Below are 23012 nucleotides of genomic sequence, written 5' to 3' on the forward strand. Positions count from 1 at the left end.
CAGATCTGAGTTCAACTTAGCTTGATAATTTCCTACCTATAACCATTTATTAGCTCTGTGACCTTGAGCAAGTTGTTTACCTCACTGGGGATGCCAACACCTACCAGGCAGTGGTATTATGAAAATTCAATCAGCTAAGGCTTATAGATGCTTGCCCTGGCCACTTGGTAGATGGTCAAGAAATGAGATTTATAAAGTATATTGATGAGAGATACTAATTTTTATTTGGCACATAAAATTATGAAAATGTCTTTTTATGACAGCAATTCTCATCTAAAGATCATCCCATTCCATTCCAAAAGATCCAAGTTTAGAGTTACATAATAGACTATTCTCCAGGCAAACTTAATCCACTGAAAAAGCTGAGATATATAACATTTGGAGTCTGAAAACCTGAATTCAAGACCTGGTTCTGCCTCTTTACTCTATGATGTTGAGTCAACTGAGACTTGGTTTCCTCACTTACAAAATGCACCAACATAGCTAAAGTTGAACAAATTAGCACATAGAGCAACGTGGAGGGAACTGAAAACATAGTTTTGAATAAAAAAGTGATCAGCAGAATGAGAAACTTAGCAATGCCATTCACGTAAAATCAAAACAACTGCGTGCAACGTATAACACCCACACAACCTATAGAAATCCAATGTAGGGGCGCCTGGGTGGCGCAGTCGGTTCAGCGTCCGACTTCAGCCAGGTCACGATCTCGCGGTCCGGGAGTTTGAGCCCCGCGTCAGGCTCTGGGCTGATGGCTCGGAGCCTGGAGCCTGTTTCCGATGCTGTGTCTCCCTCTCTCTCTGCCCCTCCCCCGTTCATGCTCTGTCTCTCTCTGTCCCAAAAATAAATAAAAAACGTTGAAAAAAAATTAAAAAAAAAAAAAGAAATCCAATGTATTATAATGATTGCCCAAGAGAGGAAGAGAACCAAGCAAGTTGGAAGGTTAAAAAGGAATAGACGACAAAGGCAACAGGGGCCTGAATGAATAAATGAACCATAAATAGATAGGTAGATGCTAACATGGGAATAATAATGCTTCCCTACCTTCCTCACAAGGTTACTCTGATGATCTGGTGAGATTATACATAGGAAAGCGAAGTTAACTTACTGTTTCCATTACGATCTCCACATTGAACAAATGAGTTGAACGGAGATAAAAATTCTCCATTGCTCTTCAGCAGGAAGCGATCACCAGGGCAGGGTCCAGGAAACCCTTCCCTGACATCAGAGTCTGCCAGTAAGATGACATCAGAGCTCTTCATGAAGGAGGGCAGGCTCTCCCTCACTTCTGGAGACACCGATCGATGGCACAGGCAGAAGCATCAGAAGCTTCTTCCCATGGATCCTTTGCAAATGGCCCACTCGGGCCCTCGGAAGAAGAGGCCCAGGCAGATGGGTGCCTCAATGGTCTCTCCTCCGCATGATATCAAGTTTCGGGATTTGGTTCTCTATATTTTGGAGAAGAAAATGGGAACCACCCGCAGAGCCTTCCTCATGGAGCTGGCGCGAAGGAAAGGATTCAGGGTTGAAAATGAGCTCAGGTAGGACATCACTGATTTCATTTTGTGAACGGGCAGGGTTTTTGTGAATAGCTTCTTTGAAACCCAAAGAACCTGTGTCTTCTTCCACATATAGAAGAAGTGCTACTTCTCCTGGGAAAATAGGTTTGAAATCAAAGAACACATTCAAGCCAACTAATTAAAGGAAATAAGATGTATAACTGATACAATTATATTGAAACTAGTTGGCACCAAAAGATAAGGTGGTTTCTTATTTTTCTGTTCTTTTGTTTTTGCCTTTCACCATTATGAGATGAGGTATCCAGGGATGATAACAGAAATATAATTGGAAAATTTAATGCAGAAACCACTCAGTTTTGTTCCTGACCAAACTGAACAAAACGCTATTGAGTTCAATCAAAAAATTCAGCTACTCAGGGCACCTGGGTGGCTCAATAGGTTGAGCGTCTGACTCTTGGTTTCGGCTCAGGTTGTGATCTCATGGTTCGTGGGTTCAAGCTCCACATGGGGCTCCGCACTGACAGTGAAGAACCTGATTAGGATTCTCTTCTCTCTCTCTCTCTCTCTCCCTCTCTCTCTCTGCCCCTCCTCTGCTTGTGCTCTCTCTCTCTCTCAAAATAAACAAACTTAAAAATTTTTTTAGCTACTCTGAGGCAGAAATAATGGTTTGGTTCTTTGACAATTAAGCTAAATATCTGGCTGTGGTGAGGTGACCAGTGTCTGTGATGGGCTAGGATGAGTGACTGCAGCTGGCTCTCCATAGGCACCCAAATGTGACCTTGATCTTTCTTTTCTGAAGAGCAGTCCCAGTGGGGTTCACGGAGCTAGGGGTTCTGGTTAAAGGTTCAAGGACAGCTCTGTCCAGGGCTGCTAGACATGGGGCCAAGTGATGAGGTCAGAGCTCAGACAAAAGGGCAACTCTTTGGGTCATCTACACTTGTTTGCTCACAATCCCATTCATTGCAGCAATTAGCCTTGTGGTTCATCTAACTGGTCTCCACTGGATGGAAGAGAAGACAAAACAAAATCCAGAAACAAATGGTATTAAAACCTTGAAATAAGTAGCTCCAAACAGAACGGCCACGGGGCTTGCAGTGGGTAAAGAATGACCAGCACAGTTGGCTGGCCTTGTTTGTCCAAGGAATAGATTGACCACAACTTTCCTGGGAAAAACTGTAAGAATTCTAAGTGAAAATGAATGTTTTACTTTAAAAATAGTCTTTGATATTTAAAAATAAAACTGACAAGCATTTCCTGCTGAAGAAATGCCAGCTTCATATTGCTAGAGAAACATAAGACAAAAGTCAGTAATAAGATACGGTAATTTCCAAAATACTCATAATTCATATGAAGAGTCAATGTCACAGAAACATTTTAGTTTATTTTATTTTTTACTAAAATGCCCTATTCAGAAATTCCTGTGTCTCCCATGATCTCTCTCCCATCTGATTTCTCTTTACATGAACTCCTTTCCCCCTCTCTGCCTCTTTTTTTTCTTTTTAGCCCCCTATCTCGTTTGGGATGTTAAGCTCCAAATCTCAACATTCCTTCCATGAAATTGTAGATTTCATCTAACTGTTAAGTCTACCCAATCTTACGGACTTACATAAAATGTTGGAATTGGGGGAAGAAAAGATGACATAGTTAAAGAGGGCAAACCCCGGAAATTAAAAAAAAAAAAAAGGAAATTGGAAAGCAGAAATGAAAAGCCTTTGCAAATATGGAACTGCTTTTTGTGGTAAAGAAATTTGACAAGGGCCAGGCAGGAAGGCGACAGCCAGATGGTCAAGGTACCACTTACATAGAAAGTTCTCTCGGTGGAAACGGCCATACTTCCAGCAAGGGCTGACTAGTCATGGACACAGCTACGAATACAGACATGGTGGCTCGGGCAGGTAGTTGGGAAGACACAGGAGGCAGGTTTCTTCTTTTGGCAACAGAGCCAGAGAGGCAGTTCTGTGCCCCCAGATGCTTGCTGCCAAGGACCAAGCCCGGCTGCTCAGGCAACAGAGGAAACTGTGCAGGGTGAGCTAACTGCTGCCAGGCATGTGATGGCGAAGCTACCAGGCTGACAGCCCAGAAGACACGTTAAATGCAAACGTGTTCTATGGACAAAAATAAACCACAGGAAGTAGAAGTCCTAGCTCTCAAACGGAATTTCTGCACAGAGATACATAGACTGTAATTGGGAGAGACAGTAGAAATTATGGCCGGGGAACATCTCTAGATAAGAAATCTAGAGAGCTCCAGTTCTGGCTCTGACCCTTTCCAGCCACGTGGTGGGGAGCAAGACCCCCTCTCTCCTCTCTGCCCTTGGTTTCCTGAAAAATAGTCTGTTCTATCTGAGGTAAGCACCAAAAGTGATGATGGATGTCAATGTGCTTTGGTGAAACAAAACAGTTATACAGATGTGAAGTGTGATTGTTTTCTTGTTAATTGGCTGGATCCATTGACAGTAAAACCCTAAGGAGAGGAATTGAACTAGGTCAAATGATATAAACAAAGATAACAAAGACAGGAAGGAAAACCATCAAAATGTTGTGATTATTTTGTGAGGAAGGGTATAGTAGGAAGGAATTATGGTTGCTTTTATTTTTTGTGTTTTCCAAATTTTTTATGGTAAGCGTATATTTTAAAAATAAAGTTAGTTTCTTTACGAAAGGATACTTCTCATTAGTGAAGCCTATCCTTTCTCTTTCTAGTACACAAGATTCAAAGAAAGAGAAGATGTGTGTGTGTGTGTGTGTGTGTGTGTGTATTCTATATATTATATATGTAGGGAGCAATCTCCATAGTTTCTAGCACATTCTTTGGCTGCCAGGAGGATTACATTCGAGGAAACATCTGATTCCTACTTTACCTGGACCTGAACACATAGCTTAGAAATGGTGTGCCTCAATCCATTGGACTATCTGGAGCTATTTCATTCCCGAGCATACGTGCACTGTATCCTTATATTTGGAATGAGTTCCACTAATATTATATCTTATATTAATGTTAAATTTCAGAAAACATGCTATTCAACAACCATACAAAGCTGGGTCTTAAAATAGAAATCAGGGGAGATGTCAAGCCATTTGACACATTTTGCACATTCATGAAAAAGATACTGAGTTTTATTCCATAGTCAATATCCTAAATTTTAGAGCAACTTCATAATCCTTACATTATTTAGGATGAGCCAGAGAAGGATGAGAATCCAGTGCTTGTCATGTTCTTATTTCACTCCCTGGTTCTAATACTTTGAGCTGTTTTAAAACTCTGTCTTCGACCCTCCTCCATGAACTCATTAGTTAAGCTTACTATGTCTTGACCTAAATCACTGATGTTGAAGAAGAAAGGGCTGTGGCTAAGGAGGGTCGCTTTCCGGGGTGACACCACCCAGTAGTTTAACACTTGCTCAGTTCCGCTGTTGGAGCATTAGAAACCCACCCGATGGCACTTTCGTCCTGCTTAAACATCTTAATTTGTCCACAAGGGTATCTTTGGGAAGTATTGTCCGTTGAAAGCAAGATACACCCCAACCTTGAATCCCTCCTCCCTACACCTCTCTGCATCCAAGACCGAAGACCCCTGGAAACCCTCCTAGAGGACAGACCTTCCTCCCCAGAACACAGGTGGGATCAATGGTGAAGGGTTGGTCCCAGCTCTGCCACTTGGCTTTACATCTTACCTCATCCAATTACTCCTCCCTGGCTCCATAAGGGCAAGGGCATCTTAGGGGCCATCCTGTAGCTCATTCTCAGAACTTTGACAGTTTTCTTATACACAGTAGTTTCAAGAAATATTTGCTCAGGGGCACCTGGGTGGCTCAGTGGGTTAAGTATCTGTCTTTGGCTCAGGTCACGATCTCACGGCTCGTGAGTTCGAGCCCCGCATCAGGTTCTGTGCTGACAGCTCGGAGCCTGGAGCCCATTTCGGATTCTGCGTCTTCCTCTCCCTCTGCCCCTCCCCTGCTCGTGCCCTGTCTCTCTCTCAAAGATAAATAACAAAAACATTAAAAAAGAATATTTACTCAAAGAATAATTTGACGAATATAAAACCAGACAAAGGAACTTGTGATTACCAAGATTAATTGTTGTAATTAAATTATTTTTCAATGAGGCACCAGTATTACTTTTGTAATCAGCAAAATAATAAAAACTTTATAAATTCAAGGACATGCATTGTAAGCTCCAGCCCTTCTCTGGTCCAGATTACCTCATGTTTCAAAATCTGTGGATTTTAAATTCATGTTCATAATTTCATTTAAGGTGGGACCAAAAAAAAAAACCCCAAAAACAAAAAAACAAAACAAGGCAAGACCCCTTCAGTCTTAAGTATATCAGGGCTGGAAATAGAAACCTATCTACTGGTGATAGTATGAGTGTGGAACAAAACCAAATAAAACTGCCTCGATTTTTCTGTTTCAGGGATTCTGAAACAGATCAGTTGCTAAGGGAAATTGGCAGGAGGGTTTTAAATGGTATTTAGCTCAGTTTAACTGTAAATTACTATTTAAAGTCATTATGTATAAGATAAGTCCTACATCAGATGGGAAGAATTGGGAATGACCTCTCTGGGGAAAGAAAACAATTTTAAAGACAAAGATAAAAGCAGGTGACCACCCGTGAAGACTGTGGAAGTCAGAGTGGGGGTCAGTCTGTCTCCAGGCAAAGAAGGAGGGCCACCTCTTTCTTCATGAAGCATTTTTCTAATTATACTCAGAGGCAAGACCAACTAGGAAAAGAAAGACAGGAGCAGTGAGGAGATAGATACCAGAAAAAAAAAATCAGAACCAAAATTTGTGAGTGAATGTCATAACTCAGGGCTTTCTGAACATCTGAGGGTCACACTCATGATTCTTATAATCATGTATGTTTTACCACATACGTTACTATATACTTAATGTGTTTCTTCTAATTGCCCCTAAGATGAATTGTTAAAAATAATTTAGCCTTGGGGTGCCTGGGTGGCTCAGTCGGTTAAGTGTCCGACTTCGGCTCGGGTCATGATCTCACGGTTTGTGGGTTCGAGCCCCGCATCGGGCTCCATGCTGACAGCTCAGAGCCTGGAGCCGGCTTCCAATTCTGTGTCTCCCTTGCTCTCTGCCCCTCCCCCACTCACGCTCTGCCTCTCTCTCAAAAAAAAAATAAACATTAAAAAAATTTTTTTAAATAGTAATAATTTAGCCTTGTCCTAAGGAATAATATAAAAACCATGAAACTCATAAAAAACATGAGTCTGATATGCATAAATTTAAACATGTAGATATAAACACATATGCCTTTTCAGTGTTCAGTTGTGTACCCGCTAAAATTCTCTCACGTACCTTCAGAGCAACGAGTACCACGCTGGGAAACGCTGGTACCATGGAGCCCAGAGTCCAGTGTGCGGGAAAGAGAGATTTTCTCTCCAGCACCATCTCTCAAAATGCGGTTCTCGGGCTGTGAGGTCGTCTTAGAATGTGGTGGCCCCCAAGGAGAGGCAGGGACGATTTTCCCTTTGCTTGCATCTGAGAGGGCTTGTGACTGCTTCAACATAGTGTCACCGCGTGACTTTTGATGCTGGGTCATAAAGGGCCCTGGGGCTTCTGCCGCTCCCTGGATCTGCTAAACAACCTCATGTAAGGAGTTTGAGTCCCTGCCGAGAGGGGCCACGTGAGGGTGCTCAGGCTGATAGATGCGGCCCAGCCCACCTCCCCGCCATCCTCACCAACGTGCCAGATGCGCCGAGCCACAAGGAGCATCACGCCTCCACCGGCACCATACCCAACAGCTGCCTGAATTCTGAATCCTTGACCCCAAATTGTGAGTTATAGTCAAATCGTTGCTTTTCTTAAAGCCTCAAACTTTGGCATAGTTGGTTATGCACCAATGACTAACCGGAGCTGACTAGGCCAGAATTACCAAGGGAGCACGTTCCCGGGCTCTGGGTAAGATTTACTGAATCTGAATCTCTGCTCATAAGGCCCAGGCATCTGAATTTTAACCCCGCTTCTTGGATGTCTCTGGTGGACACGAGTTCAGTTCCTTTAGAGCTATGGATAATTAATTCATGAATTCATTCCACCAATGGTCTATCTGTTGACTGTTCCCTGTGGCAAGCTGAGGGACAAATCCTAGTTCAGAATTGTTATAATTGGTTCAAGCCCTCCCAAACCTAGTCCAAGGCATTAGTGATTGGCCCTGGCTAAGGAACTAGGTGTACTTAAAGAACTGAATTCATGGACATTTCAGGAACAGCCATCTCAGCAGAACCTTGGAGTCTTTGGAAGGGGCTGGGGGTCACTGCCCGAGGCTTCCGTCACTTTTATTTGTTTATTTTAAATTTATTTATTTTGACGGAGAGAGCACGGGCAGGGGAGGGGCAGAGAGGGAGAGAGAGGATCCCAAGCAGCCTCTGCATTGCCCCAGCTCTGACGTGGGGCTAGAACTCACGAACCACAAGATCATGACCTGAGCCGAAACCAAGAGTTAGTCGCTTAACCGACTGAGCCACCCAGGTGCCCCCTCCTGTCACCTTTTAGTATATGAAGAAAGCCCAGGACTCTGGGACCCAGGCAGGTACCACCTCAGCCCCAGTGCCAGGTTTTGGCCTTGAAAATGACATTCATGTGTATTTTTTCCCCCTTCAGTAGAATGTGATGATAGAGGGTTCATGACAGAAAATGGGAAAATATAGAAAAAAAAAAACTTGAACAGCACCTCACTCAGGGGTCTAACCACAGTCTAGTGGAACGTTAAGAGATTGCTTGAGTCATGCACAGCTGGGTTTGAATCCTGGTTTCACGGAACCTCCACAAGCCTTGGTTTTCTCATCTGAAATTATATATCACCCACCTCGTAAGACTCTTGTGAGGATTAAGTAAGAATATACACGTGTGTGTGTGTGTGTGTGTGTGTTTATTTTTTCTAACGGTCTGGAGTATTTCTCTCCAGTCTTTTCTTGGGCGTATGCCTGTACATTATATTCTTTGTGGATCCTTATCCAGCACTCCTCCCTCCGCGTCCCCGGGCATGCTGGCTGTCTCTGGTAGAGGCAGGGCCGTGTCCAGAGACATCCCCGGTGAAGAGACAGTGGTGGTGCAGCAGGGATGGTCAGGGTGGATGGTGAGGGGCCCGAACTTGGAAGGTGAGCCCCGGGGCTTCACCTCAGCATATCCGCCTCTCTGCGAGGTTTAGGAAAACTCAGAGCTCAGAGAGCCTGCCAGCCCCCCCTTGGCTCCTCCATGTTGTTGTGTAGCTATGGCAACTGTTCTTTCAGATTTTCTGGGACAGTTCTGCGTGTCTTGCAGTCTCACTGCGGTCCATATGCCGTTGGACGAAAGGCACCAAACACAAATTCTGTGCAGCAGCAGGGACAGTGTGGCCAATAGGAACTGGCCTACAGAAAGTGTTATTGCCTCTCTGTTTCTTTCCTTTGGAGGGAATCAGGGTTTTTTATTATGATGTCACCCTTCCAGATGTTATTCCTTCTGTGAAAAGGAGCAGCACTCTCTACAGCCATGGAAAAAGCACGAAGTCACAGAGGGGTCGTTCAGTTTAGTCCTGCACACGGGCTTTGGATTAAAATAGAACAAAACAAGGATCTATCTAATCCTGCTCCACCAATCATCAGCTGGGTGAATTTTTCATGTCCCCAAGGTCTCTTCTCATCTTAGATGGGGGCGAAATTACCTACCTCCCAGCATTGTTGACAATTAAATGAGGGAATGCATGAAATGTGCCTGCCACGGTGTCTGGCCAGTAATATTCCAATATTATTAATATTTCCAATATAGACATACTCAGAGCAGAGAGAAACTTGCTCTACCAGCAAATAGACAAAAAGCTGCCACAGCACAGCACTGAGAAATTGTCAGCAGAACACATGGGAGGCAGTGGCTCTCCCAGGAGCGCTGATGCCACAGGCTCAGAACTGACAGTGAACAAACACAGCCAGAGACGGTGAATGGTCTGCGAAGGGCGCGTGACAAGCCCAACACAGGAAGCACATTGTAGTCCAGAGCCAGGTGGCCACGAGGAGTCTATTGGCCGAACTCAGGCCACACAAGAAGACGGGGAATGTAGACCGGGCTAGAACAGACAGTATTCTCTAGACAGTGTTCCTTAAGTGATTTATGGTGAAGGACCAGTTTTCAAAAAATTCACCGCAGATCAATGTTTTTATCAACAAACAAACAAACAATGAACAATAAGCTACTGTGATGGTGTCGAACTACCATTCAAGTTTCTAAATGCTGACTTTCGATTTCTGTGCTTACCTTGTGGGAACCAGTGACAAGCAGTCCCGAACTCTGAGTAGCTCTGTGTGAGTGGCTGAAGAGGTCCTATTTGATTGTGTGCGTGTGTGTGCTCTATTGTCGTTGTTGTTGTTTTGTTTGCCAATTGCTTAATGAGCAGGGGTTGGAAGTTTAAATCAGTCTTTTTCCATAGAATGTTTGGCCTGTCATTTGCAAATATGCTTATATTAACTCTGTAAGAAATGCATGTGGTTCTCATCCGATAGTGTGAGTTCACACATTACCACATGGCCCCAAGGAAAGCAATAGTGGGGGTGGGGATGATAGGAGAGTGGATGGTGAGGGGCTTGAATTTGGAAGTTGAGCCCCAGGGCTCCTCCTCAGCATACCCTTCTCCCCTTGAAGTTTAGACAGAGCCTTAATAATAATAATAATAAATATTATACTACAATTAATAATAATATAATAATGAAGTTTCCCTCCAAAGGGCAGAAATTTAGATGGAGTAACACTTCCTTCGTAGCTCTATTAATCCTTTTGTTGTCTTCTTACAGTCTTCACATAAACGATCTTTCAAGAAGCTTGTTATAAAGAATTTTTGGAATGCTGTGGACCTAGAATAGGGATGCAGAGAGCTGCCTTCTCCCAACTCTTGTCAGATGTGGTTTCACCACAATGTACTTCTGCTTGGCCCGCTGCACATCCTGCCATCCGGATGGTCTCAGCTCTGGCCTCCAGCCCCCAACCCTCTCCCCACGTCAGACTTAGATCCCAACTGTCAACCGGACATTTTCACTTGGACCTCTTGCCATCCTTCAAATGCAGCATGCCTGAAATAAATTTCTTTTCCACTGTCCCCCAAAGAGGCGCAACTTCTGAAATCCCTATTTCTACCCAAAGCGCTCTTACTTTACTGTATAAATACGGGAGAGTAATAGTTGACTCTGTTCTCCACGTCAGCCCTTGCACGTGAACTAAAGCCAGAGGTCCCTCTTATGTCTCTTTTGCCTTCCTTCCTGGTGCTACAGGAGCCAAACTGGGTGAGAATTATCCAGCTCCCAACCCTCCCACCCATCACTCTCCCCTCCAAACCATTGTGTGGACCAGATTAGTTTTTTTTTTAAAGGGGGACAATTTATTATTTTTTAAATTTTTTTGTAATATATGAAATTTATTGTCAAATTGGTTTCCATACAACACCCAGTGCTCATCCCAACAGGTGTCCTCCTCAATACCCATCACCCACCCTCCCCTCCCTCCCACCCCCCATCCAGATTAGTTTATTTATTTATTATTATTTTTTTAACTTTCTATAATAATCTGTATTTTTTTCAATATATGAAGTTTATTGTCAAATTGGTTTCCAAGATTAGTTTTTTTATTTTTTTTTATATATATGAAATTTATTGACAAATTGGTTTCCGTACAACACCCAGTGCTCATCCCAAAAGGTGCCCTCCTCAATACCCATCACCCACCCTCCCCTCCCTCCCACCCCCCCCAAGATTAGTTTTTTTAAATAACATAGTGATGCTATCACTGTGTCCTGCTCACGAAAGCTTTCACTGGTTCCACAACCCCAGAAAATAAGATCCAACCTCCCAAACGAGGCTTCTAAGACCTTCTGTAACCTGGTTGCCCCAACCGACTCAGCCACATCGACAACTACTTCCCAACATAAACTCTTCACTCTGATCCAGGCCATTCCCCTACTTTTCTTCTGACCTCTGAACCTTTTCTTCCAGGAGGGCCCTAGGTTCTGCCATCTAGGTTCCTATCCCTCCCCATCCATCAGTGGGCACAAACCCCTCCTTCCACAAAGCCAGCCAGCCTCGCCCAGCTCACACCGGCTCACACCAGCTCTTTTCCTTCTCTGCACACCACTTGCAAATCTTGTCCATGCTTTATGCTTTGTCATAACATATCGTTAACCATCTGTCTCACATAAGATACTAATGTCCACAAACTTCCCTTTCCTTCTTTGGAAACTCCAACTTCTTACCACTGTCACCACTGCCACCACAAGGAACCTGGGCTGTGAATACAACAGTCAACAAAAAAATACCCAATGCTTCTAAGAGTCAATCAAAAAAGGAGAAGGAGTAAGAGGAAGTCAAGGAAGAGAAGTAGGAAAGAGAAAAGAATTCTATTTTTCTCTTGGATGCCCAAATATGCATCTTGCTATCTCCCAGATTCATAGATTATTTGAACTGAAAGAGCCTGAAAACACATTGGTTCTAAGGATATGATGCTGACCATGAAGACTTATTAAAAACTAGAAATAGCCTACTTGACCCAAAAAAAGACAATCAGAAAGGATGAAGGCCATTTACTAGCTGTGTGGCCTTCAGAATGTCACTTAAACTCTGTTCTTCAGTTTCCTCGTTTTTGAAGTATGAATAACATAACACGTGCCTGAGGAACTTTGTGAGTATCAAATGAGATGATGGGCGTAAGGTACTTGGATGGAGCCGAAGCATGGTTAAGTGCTCAGTGATTATTAGGCGAAAGCTTCCTGCCTACCCTCTGTCACAAGATTGTGCTTTGAAAAAACATGTAATACTTCCCCAAAGCTGGTCACCATCTATTAATGGGCTGTGAGATGAATTTAATGAGATGTTAGAAGCACATCTACATGTATCTATATTTTTATTTTAGGTCATAATATAAAACGTATTTCTAACTGTGGGTCATAGACAGTTTGAACGACACTGGACTGAAGTCCTCTACAAATAAATACGAAATGGCATACCGAAGCCTCATGTGGAATGCTTGGTGCTACTTTAAGAAAAATTTCATCTTCTGTCATCTCTGGACTTTGGTTTTCCATTGACACCACAATTCTGTTCATGTTTTCTTAATTTTTCTTGTGTCTGACATGTAACATAGACCACTGTGGCTACACTAATTAATGTAGAATTCCCTTCCCTGGAGGCCTAAATCGTCTGTGCCTATGGTCAGGTCTAGTATGCATCTTTCTTCGTCAGATGGGATGTTCTGAACACCTCAAGGTAAGGGGAGCCCTTCTCCTTTTGAAATCCCCCTCAGCTGATAGCTTTTTCTTGCATTCTGCAGTGATTCCGTCACGCACATTGTAGCAGAAAACAACTCTGGCTCAGACGTCCTAGAGTGGCTGCAGGTACAGAATGTAAAAGCCAGCTCACAGCTAGAGCTCCTGGACATCTCCTGGCTGATAGAATCCATGGGAGCAGGAAAACCAGTAGAGGTGACAGGAAAACACCAGCTTGTAAGTGTTACGGTTGATCCTCTTTGCCCTTTTCTTGACGATTAGGAACATGGGCTATAGAATCAACAGACCTGAGCTTAACCCCCAGGCGGTCTGCCTTCTCCCTGTGTGACCTTGGGAAAGTCACTCGGGTTTTCTGAGCTTCAGTTTCCTCCTCTACGATATAAGACAGCAAAAGAAACTACCTCACAAGATGGTTAGGGAATTAGAGTAACATACGTGTAAAGCGCTTACCACAGAGCCTGATCTATGACAGGCAGCTGATAAATGGTAGCTGCTTTTATGAACAACTCTATGCACGAATATTTCAAAATGTGGAAGCCTTGATGTTCTGGTAACCAGAGAAGTAGAGGCTTCCTATTTTTTTTTCTGACTGTCATCATTCATAAAGAAAAACTGATGAAAATTAATCTCTTAATTCCAAGTCCTTCACCATTAATGCTAGAACCCGCGGGAAGAAGGTTCAGACCATGAGTACATGAGTTCATGGAAAAGGAAAATGGTACTTGATGGTTCTTTGCACGTTTGTTTTTCTCATTGCAAAAATAACACATGTTGGGGCGCCTGGGTTGGCTCGGTCGGTTAAGCCTCCAGCTCTTGATTTCGGCTCAGGTCATGATCTCACAGTTCGTGGGATGGAGCCCCGTGTCGGGCTGTGCACTGACAGTATAGCACTTTCTTGGGATTCTCTCTCTCCCTCTCTCTGCCCCTCCCCAGCTCAAAACAAACAAATAAACTTTAAAAAATACAATACATGTAAACTGTAGCAAATGCAAATATTAGAGATGCATGTAACATAAAATCTGACTCTCCTATAATTTTATCCTCTCCAGGGACAATTGCCATCAAACTACCTCCAATTTTTCTCCTTAATAATATCTATGATTATGACTATTGATTGCTATTAAAAACGGATGCTTCCGCATTTGTTTAGGTGAGAAGAGATTATTCAGCTAGCTCAAACCCAGAGCTCCAGAAGACTCCGCCACTTGTAAAAAAGATCCCTCTGTATGCATGTCAGAGAAGAACCACTTTAAACAACTTTAACCACATATTCACGGTAAGGGGCTCTACAACAACCCCTAGAGCAAATGAAGGGCTTGCAGCGTCTTTCCATGGATATGCAAATTCTTTTTTTTTTTTAATTTTTTTTAACGTTTATTCCTTTTAGAGACAGAGAGAGACAGAGCATGAATGGGGGAAGGTCAGAGAGAGAGGGAGACACAGCATCTGAAACAGGCTCCAGGCTCAGCTGTCAGCACAGAGCCCGATGCGGGGCTCGAACTCACGGATCGCGAGATCGTGACCTGAGCCGAAGTCGGTCGCCCAACCGACTGAGCCACCCAGGCGCCCCCATGGATCTGCAAATTCAATTGTGTAATTTTCTGAATATCTAGGAAAATTACCCCCCACATTCACTCACTCCCCCCCACCCCCGGCCTGATCTCTGGTTCTTATTTCAGTCCAGAATGGATCTACTTCTGTTGTAGACATGGACAAATACAATCAGAAATATATTTATATTGTTTAGAGATGGTAAATTACTATTTGATGAGAATTGTCACTTTGGGGCACAACACTTGTCAAAGGCAAATATTCGGAAAAACCAAATACTGTAATTAGTCCAAAACATAGTAAGAGCAAGTTACAAAGAAACAGCACTAATGCATAAACAGCCTTTGCTGGGTAACCAGGCAACTGAGAGACAGGCCTGGATTCTCACCTCTCTGATCTTTACTAGCTCGGGCAAGTCAGTTCCTCTCTCTGAGCCTCGGTTTCCTCACCCATTCAACTAGAAATTAACCAGATTGTCTCCAAAGCCCCACCCAGGCCTGAAGTTTGGCAGTTGCGTTTCAAATGACCCTCACAGGTCCACAGCTGCTCGTTCTCCAGCCTAGAGAAAGTAGTCAGGTTGTTAAAACATGTGGTAGGGTATCAACTACAAAACTTCTCATTTCGAGACTTCCAGCCCCACATCTGCCAGGAAGAACAGGAAACTGCAGTACTGGGCACGGAAGCATGATGCCACACAGCTGTAGCTACTTCCTCCTCTGCTAGAAATGCAAATGCGCCCTACCTGAACCAACCCGCCTTGGGTCCGTGTCCTGTGATCACGTCCCTCTGTTGCCATGTTAAGTGCTGACTGTGTTTTACATACAAGCCGAGAGATGAAGGTGCCCAGTGATCCAGGCAGAACCCTGGACACACGCTGGTGGGGAAGCCTGCAAGGAAAGAGGGCAGGGTCATGCTGAGCAATGACGAGTGGGGGTGCAGTGAGCATGCGATCAGGTTTTGGTTGAATCGCTCCTGAATATCTAATGGCAGCAAACTCAAAGTCTCCTTACGAAGCACTCTGTGACCCGTCTTTTCAGTTCAGCTCCTCTCATAGCAAGGGAGGGGTGCAAAGACATGGGAGACCCCATCCCACCCTTCGAGGGGACTGTCAGGAGGTATTTCAGCACTCAAGAAGAGCAACAGGTGTTTGCAAGTGACTACTAGCTCAGGGGCTCGGAACAGGCCGTGTTTGGCTCACCTGGTTTTGTTCTTCAGGACGCCTTCGAGGTGCTGGCTGAAAACTATGAGTTTAAAGAAAATGAAGTCTCCTCTGCGACATTTATGAGAGCAGCTTCTGTGCTTAAATCTCTGCCATTCACAATCATCAGTATGAAGGACACAGAAGGAATTCCCTGCCTGGGGGACAAAGTGAAGTGTGTCATAGAGGTAAGGGTGAAATGTGATTTGTCCTGCTTCCTAATAGGAGGCAGGAGGGGGAAGGGAATGCAGGTAATATACAGATGTGAGATAGACAGACAGATAGATAGATGTTATATAATGTCTATGGAAGGGGCAGGGAGACGGGAGAGAGAGAATCTCAAGCAGGCTCCGCACTACCAGTGCAGAGCCCGACGCGGGGCTCCGTCCCACAAACCGTGAGATCGTGATCTGAGCTGAAATCAAGAGTCGGATGCTTAACAGACGGAGCCACGCCAAGTGCCCCTAACAATTTTTTCAACTGTCCGTGCAGGAAATTATTGAAGATGGAGAAAGTTCTGAAGTTAAAGCTGTGTTAAATGATGAACGATATCAGTCCTTCAAAGTAAGTAATTTTACAGGTGTTGGCTGAAAATGGTTTTTCAGTTAACCCCATTACTTAATGTAGGTGGTTTGTCAGCTTGGGCTGCCATAACAAAATGCCACAGACTGGGTGAGTTAAACAACAAATATTTATTTTCTTACAGTTCTGGAGACTGGAAGTTCGAGATCAGGGTGCCAGCACGGTTGGGTTGTGGTTAGGGCTCTCTTCCTGGCACCTTTTCAATGTGCCTTCACATGACACAGAGAGAGAGAGAGAGCAACTCCCATGGTGCCTCTCCTTAGTAAGGCACAAACCCCATCATGAGGGCCCTACAGTCATGACCTCATCTAAACCTAATTCCCTCCAAAAGCCTCATCTCCAACACCATCACAGTGGGGGTTAGGGCTTCAACATATGAGTGGAAGGGGGCACGATGAGTCCATAATAGTGGTCTAGGAAGCAGATGCCAAAATAAATACGGGTGCACAAGCGTATTGCCATGCTGTGGTGAGATCTTCTAGGATCTTCTAGGATCTTCTAGGATCTGTCACTCATGGGCACAAATAGCATGGGGACACTGGGAGCATGGGACAAAACAAACCTGCTCTTAAGGAGCAAACCTGTGTTGGAAGCTCCCCACTGTGTCCTTCTCTACTTCGAAGCAGGGCTTGGTTCCCCCCAGTGTTCCCCACCTTGGAGTTCAGGGTGGCAGAGATTTCTGCCCGTCCCTTTGGTTCCGGAGTGATGCAAAGGCCTAAAAGCTGGTTGTGGGCAGGAGCCCAGGCTTGGAGTGCAGACAGCCTGGATTTGAGTTTGGGCTGTGCCGCTTACAAGCTGAGTGACGGCAGAGAATCCATACAACCTACATGAGCATCCCTCTTAAAACCGCAGAGCATGAGTGTGCGTAAGGGACCCCTGGCCAAGGGGAGTGCCTGGTAGGGAAAGCTGTGGTCACACGTGGACGGAACAGGCAAAGGGTGGTCAGATTACACGGAAGCCTATGCAGATGCCAGCCACTGTAATACCATGGGTCAGGAAAGGACCCCCCTGAAACAAAAAGCTCTGTAAAAAGTTACCATCACCCACCCACTTGTCATACGCAGGAGAAACTGGGTCAGAAGTATGCTTACACTGTTTTCCTAATCCCTTGACCTTGAAAAGTGTCACTTCATTGTCATAACGGTCATGTCAGAAACTAAAGGCATGCCTTTCCCTGTTTCAGCTCTTCACTTCTGTGTTTGGAGTGGGATTGAAGACATCTGAGAAATGGTTCAGGATGGGTTTCCGAACTCTGAGTAAAATAAAGTCAGACAAAACCCTGAAGTTCACACAAATGCAGAAAGCAGGTAAATTGTCTCTCCTACGGATCTCCTGATGTTGCCATGGGCTGGCCAGGTTGCGGTAGGGCTCTGAGTTAGCCGAACTTCAAGTCCAGTCTCAGTGAGCTGGGTACCTTGTTCGTCCTCTTTTTTGCACTATGGTTAAAAGCACAAGCTTTTGGAATCAGACAGACTTGGATCCAAATCCTGGCTCCAACATTCTGTGGCTGCAAGATCAAGCAAGCTGGTTCAAGTCTTTGAGCCTAAGTTACTTCATCTATAAAAGGGAGGTAACACTGGTAGTTAATGAGGAATAAATCGAATAACGTAGACAAAGTCCTTAGCACCTCGCGTGGCATAAGCAAAGACGCTTTGCATAGCGGCTGTTGTCATTCCTGCATCCAGATGTCAAACAGGGTTGTGCTGTTGATCTACTTCTTACTGAACTAGCTCTAGATGTTTGGGTCCTGACTGTCTCCTGTGGGTGAAAGGAGGAGTGGAGGAGTCATGGGCACGAAAGAGACATGAAGTTTAAGGAGTCAAAAATATTTCAACGAACTAGAGTCATTGCTGGAATAAATGTGGATCTGCGTTAGAAACTGTCAGATACCAGGAAATAGAAGGGAAAGTATGAAAATCTAGACACAGGGCTGACCTACCCGCTCATGACCGACCAGCCGGAGAAGAGAACACTGTGTTGAGACAGGCAGCTGACAGCCCGGCAGGACCTCCCGCAGGTTGAAGGTGGTGGCTTGGACGCTTCCATTTACGGGGGCTCTGGTAAAATGAATTTGGCATTAATTGGCATTAATGAAGAAATGCCGATAAGGGGTCAAAAATTGTACACGTTTTAAACATTTATTTTTAACATGCAATCGAAATACAATATAATTGGGATTCGAAAGAGCAAGACGCATCCAGCAGTGTTGGCTGTAGCCAACTTGCTGTACATGCATCCCTGGTACTTACTTATCTTAGGACTGGAAGCTGGTACCTTTTTCTGATCACCTTCTTCCAATTCCCCTTCCGCCCGCACTGGCCTCTGATAACCACAGATCTGATTTCTCTTCTATGAGTTTTTGTCTTTAGATTTCACACATAAGTGACGTCATACAGTATTTGTCTTTCTTGGACTTATTTCACTTAACGTAAAGCCCTCAAGGTCCATCCACGTTGTTGCAAATGGCAGGATATCCTCATTTTAGTGGCTGAATAATCCTCCTATTTCCATGCGCGCGTGCACACACACACACACACACACACACACACACACACACTACAATTTCTTTATCCACTGACGGACACTTAGGTTGTTTCCATGTCTTGGCTATTGTGAATAATGTCGCTATGGACATGGCAGTGTGTATATTCCTTTGATGGTGTTTTCATTTCCTCCAGATGTATTCCCAGAAGCAGGATTGCTGGATCACACAGTAGTTCTATTTTTCATTTTTAGAAGAAGCTCCCTCCTTGGGTCTGTGGGAATAACTAAGTCATTATAGCAAGTCGGCCTGAGCTTCCATCGTAAATCTTTATGCATGATCTGTAAATAATTATAGGGCACAGTTTATTAAGAAGGCTGGTTCTTCAATAAGGAGCTATATTTGAACAGCTTGGTTTCTAGAGGGATATGAAATATAGTCTCTTTCTTAGTCAGGAAATTGTAAGACTCCTACAAGTCAGAAAGCGAAGAGTCATCATTACCATGAAAAATTCACAACCAAGAGAGTAGAGATTTCCCATCTCTGTGGAAACAGTTTGTTGATGCCTGTGGTCATGTTTACTCTATTTGGGGGCGGAATCACCTCCCACAGAGGGCTGGTCATCTCACGTGTCACTCTCTCCATTGACCTGTCCAATGGCCCCTCAGGATTCCTCTATTATGAAGACCTCGTCAGCTGTGTGACCAGGGCAGAAGCAGAGGCAGTCGGTGTGCTGGTTAAAGAGGCCGTCTGGGCGTTTCTGCCTGATGCCTTCGTCACCATGACAGGAGGATTCCGGAGGTAGATAACGAGGGCTGCTTTTGCCTCCCCTGCTCTAACACCTTCAGTGGCTCCCCATCTTCAGAAGTTCAGTTCAGTTTTAAGCACGGCACAAAGGCCTTTGGTGATCTGGTGACAGCCTCTCTCGGTGGCCTCATCTTCTGTAGCTCGGGTTTCCACTTCAGCAACCCCAAATGGCTTGTCTTTCTTTGCACACATGGAGCTATTTCATGCTTCTGTGACTTGCCCAGTCAGACCCTTCCGTGTTTGCACTGGCTTTCCTCAAATTGTCACCTGGCTGACTTTTCCTCGTCTTTTATGACTCAGTTCAGGTGCCATGCTCAGCCAGGCACCCCTCCTCAGTGCTACCTGTCAAGTAATTTGTTTGTATGCATGCTTTCCTCACACAGTTTGTAGAAATTAGCCCTCTGTGAGAACCCGGTGCCTGGCAAAATATAGGTGCTCAAGAAATACTGGCTGAGTCAATGAATGAATGAACTCTTCACAGAGATGTGTGCAGTTGTTGGATGTTGAGGCCTCCTTTTCGGAAAGAAATTCCTTCCTTCCCACCCCTTCCTCCAGCTCTCCCTGTGGCCCTCTTACCTGTTAGCTATTGGCCATCTTGGCAAGCCAAGTTTGAAGTGAGGGAGCAAGTGGGAGAGGAAGATCAAATCTAAGAAAATGCCTTCAGTCAATACCATGATTTGGAGAACCCTCTCCCGTATTGTGTGCATGCAGTTCTCGGTTCTGGTCACCGGTTCTGATCTGCCTGTCTGTGTGCACATGTGGGGGTGGGTGTGCACATGTGAGTATGCAGAAGGGATCACTTCCTGTATTATTTTTACCCACACATGTATAATCATATACGTACTATGTGTGACTTTTTCTATGTCATAAATTTATCTTGCAAGGAGTAGAGTTGTACGATCAAGGATATTTTGTTTAAAAAAAAATATCACGAGCATTTTTTGTTGCAAATGTTGAGCATAGGGCATAGAAACAAAAGTGAGTTGTAAAAACTGAGAGCTAAAAATCTAATTGATTTCCATTCTATACTTTTTTTTTTTTGGTCAGGGGTAAGAAGATTGGGCACGATGTTGATTTTTTAATTACCATCCCCGGATCAACAGACGAAGAAGAGGAACAACTTTTACCTAAAGTGATAAACTTATGGCAAAGGAAGGTAAGAAGAAGGATCACAGGTAGATGTTTGGACACTCAAGCATTACATTATACCATTGAATTTTGCACACTATTTATCTCGTCTTTGTGTCATGACCATATACTGGATTCTCAGCGATTTGCAACAGCTTACACAATGCCACATGACACACGATAAGACTTACTCGCCTGGGGTCCTAGAGTCTGTGTTGTGAATATCTATCTTATTTATACACCCCTGTCCTGTGTCCAGGGGCAGAGGGCCGTAGGTCTCGGTGTCTGACAGGAGGAAGTGTTACCGCCCCTAAATGAATGGGGCGCGCGTGCCCTACAGACCTGGGAGGTGTGAGATGGGTGGTAGCAGGCTTAGGGGTGGGGCGGGACCACAGGGACTGGGATACTATCAGCCAGGAGATGTCGCTGCTGCCTTGAACTCTCTGCGGGTCAACAACCACCTTGACTTTGTGCTGAGATGGGAAGAAGGAAACCAGCGAGGACCAGCTGGGCTCATAAGCCCCCACCCACTGCGGAGATCAGACTCTCCTCGGGCTACCTATTGCCCAGCAGAGGAAGCTGCCAGAGCCGCCTGCAGGGCCCCGACCCGCGCCCCACTCCGGGGAGAGCTCCACTTCCCAAAGGGCCCAGAGGGAGCCACCCCAGGGACCTGTGGGCCTGGCCAGCGAGGATGCTGGGGCTAGTGTTTTTCCGGCACAGCTTCATCCTTCCTGAGTGATCTAGCCTCTGCTGCCCGTGGGCCAACCTTCATGATACGCCAGAGGGAGAGAAACCTCAGAGAAAGTGAAAATGAGAGCGGGGAACACACGATCCTGGAGCCAGGGGCACCAGAAGTGCGGACCCAACATTGGAACCAGATCCACATTCACCTGTGAGGCCATCCCAAGCCCTCTCTGTCCTTCTCAGGAGGGTGGACCCCGGGACTGCCAGGGGCCCTGAGAGTGAACCTCATTGGCCAAGCCAAGGGAAGGCAGGACAGGGAAGAGTCAGCCCCACCTACACGGGCCCCTCGGCTCGGCTCAAGCAGGTAAGGTGGACGGTTCTCATGGATAGACAGCACCATTCATGGGCCTGCTAGCAAGACCTGGGGCCCTGTGAGGGTGGGCCTGTTTGACCTTGGTGTTTAGGCACCGCGCTCCCCAGGCTCCGAGACTGTTCCAGACTAAGATGGAGATGGTGGTGTGGGACATGGAGACAAGGACCCTTCTTTCCTTTCCTCTTTCCTCAGTTTGAGGAAACCAGACCTCTGGCCTCCAAGCAGAGAGATGGGCAGGCACGGGTGGAGACGGACATTAAGCCCCAGGGGGGTTTATTTGGGACTTTAAAAGCACAACCCTGCAGCTTACTGGCTGCATGACATGGGCCGCTTTGCTTAATCTTTCCTCGTCTATAAAACAGTGAGAGCAGGGCTGTCTCGCTTCATTAACGGAGAGGATTAACTGAGAGAATTAGATAAAGCACTTGATGCTGTGCCCGGTAATGGTAAACACTTAATAACCAGTGGCCATCGGTGTGATGGCTCCTGCACAAGTACTCACTGAGCTCTGCCGGAGAGCCGGGCCCCGTGCCAGGTGAGGGCACCCAGGAGCCAGCAGGTGCACCTGCTCCTCTTGCGGACAAACAGGACCTCAGGGAGGAGACACCGAGTGGCAGTTGGGTGTCCCAGCTCTGCCTGAACCCCTGCAGCCCCGGACCTGCCCCCACCACCTTGGCTGTGAAGTCCTCGTGGGTAACTTCCGTTTCTACCTCGCTCCTCAGCCCTGACATTCTCACCAGAGCTCGCATTTTCCAGATTATACAGATGATATCCCACGCAGGACAGGCATGAGCACACTCACACAGCACGCACGTGTTACGTGAGCACGACAAACGGCCCCTAGGCGTCAGTGTGAGCTGCCCATCTAGTGAACTAAACGTGAGCCTTGGAGAAGACCCCTTGGTCAGTGGAAAGAAAAGGAGGAAAGGGAGCTTGGAAATACTGATCTTTGGTGGAGGTCCCCATCTCGAAGACTCCTGCCAGCCTGAATTCTTCCTGGCCACCACAGCTCAACCCAAAGAGGGGAGGGCTCACTGGAGTGCGGTTCACCCCTGGACTAGGGTGGGGTTGACCCCTGGTGGGTGGGACCTTGCTCAGGCCGCTCACTGTTCACCAGGCTACATCCTCAGTTCCTGGAAGGCTGACAGACTGAAAGTATTAATACTTTAGAGGAGAGAACATATTCACTCCCACTGCAAAACAGACTTGACTTTGAATAGGGGATGTGGAGTCTTCTGAGAAGGGGTTGGAGGAAATTGAAACAGAAGTGTGGATGGATCCTGGCTGTCAGAAAGGGGGAGAGCCTCACCCTCCAGCCTTGCCACCCTCTGTCTCTGTTGGGGGAGCCTGATACTAAACGTGGGGTGATGGTGCCTCCTTCTTTGTGAGAGGCAAAGCTGAGGGCTAAGCACTTCGCTCCCACCCCGTGTCATGT

At 45.6% G+C, this 23012-nt stretch overlaps 1 protein-coding gene across 1 annotated transcript in view; it reads left to right on the top strand.

Moving 5' to 3' along the window:
* Positions 1–1325: 1325 nt before the first annotated feature.
* DNTT (DNA nucleotidylexotransferase) overlaps positions 1326–23012 on the top strand; it is a 30654-nt gene continuing 8967 nt past the window's right edge. The window contains exons 1-8 of the mRNA XM_047072660.1: positions 1326–1538; positions 12817–12988; positions 13923–14048; positions 15539–15709; positions 16014–16085; positions 17287–17410; positions 19254–19386; positions 20440–20548. Coding sequence (XP_046928616.1) covers positions 1336–1538; positions 12817–12988; positions 13923–14048; positions 15539–15709; positions 16014–16085; positions 17287–17410; positions 19254–19386; positions 20440–20548 — 1110 coding nt within the window. The 5' untranslated portion in view covers positions 1326–1335. The remainder of the gene's footprint in view (positions 1539–12816; positions 12989–13922; positions 14049–15538; positions 15710–16013; positions 16086–17286; positions 17411–19253; positions 19387–20439; positions 20549–23012) is intronic.

The sequence above is a fragment of the Lynx rufus genome, unplaced genomic scaffold, assembly GCF_022079265.1.
Source record: "Lynx rufus isolate CCGP_SWC_20201006 ecotype Redwood Valley unplaced genomic scaffold, mLynRuf1.p SCAF_11, whole genome shotgun sequence".
Taxonomy (NCBI): domain Eukaryota; kingdom Metazoa; phylum Chordata; class Mammalia; order Carnivora; family Felidae; genus Lynx; species Lynx rufus.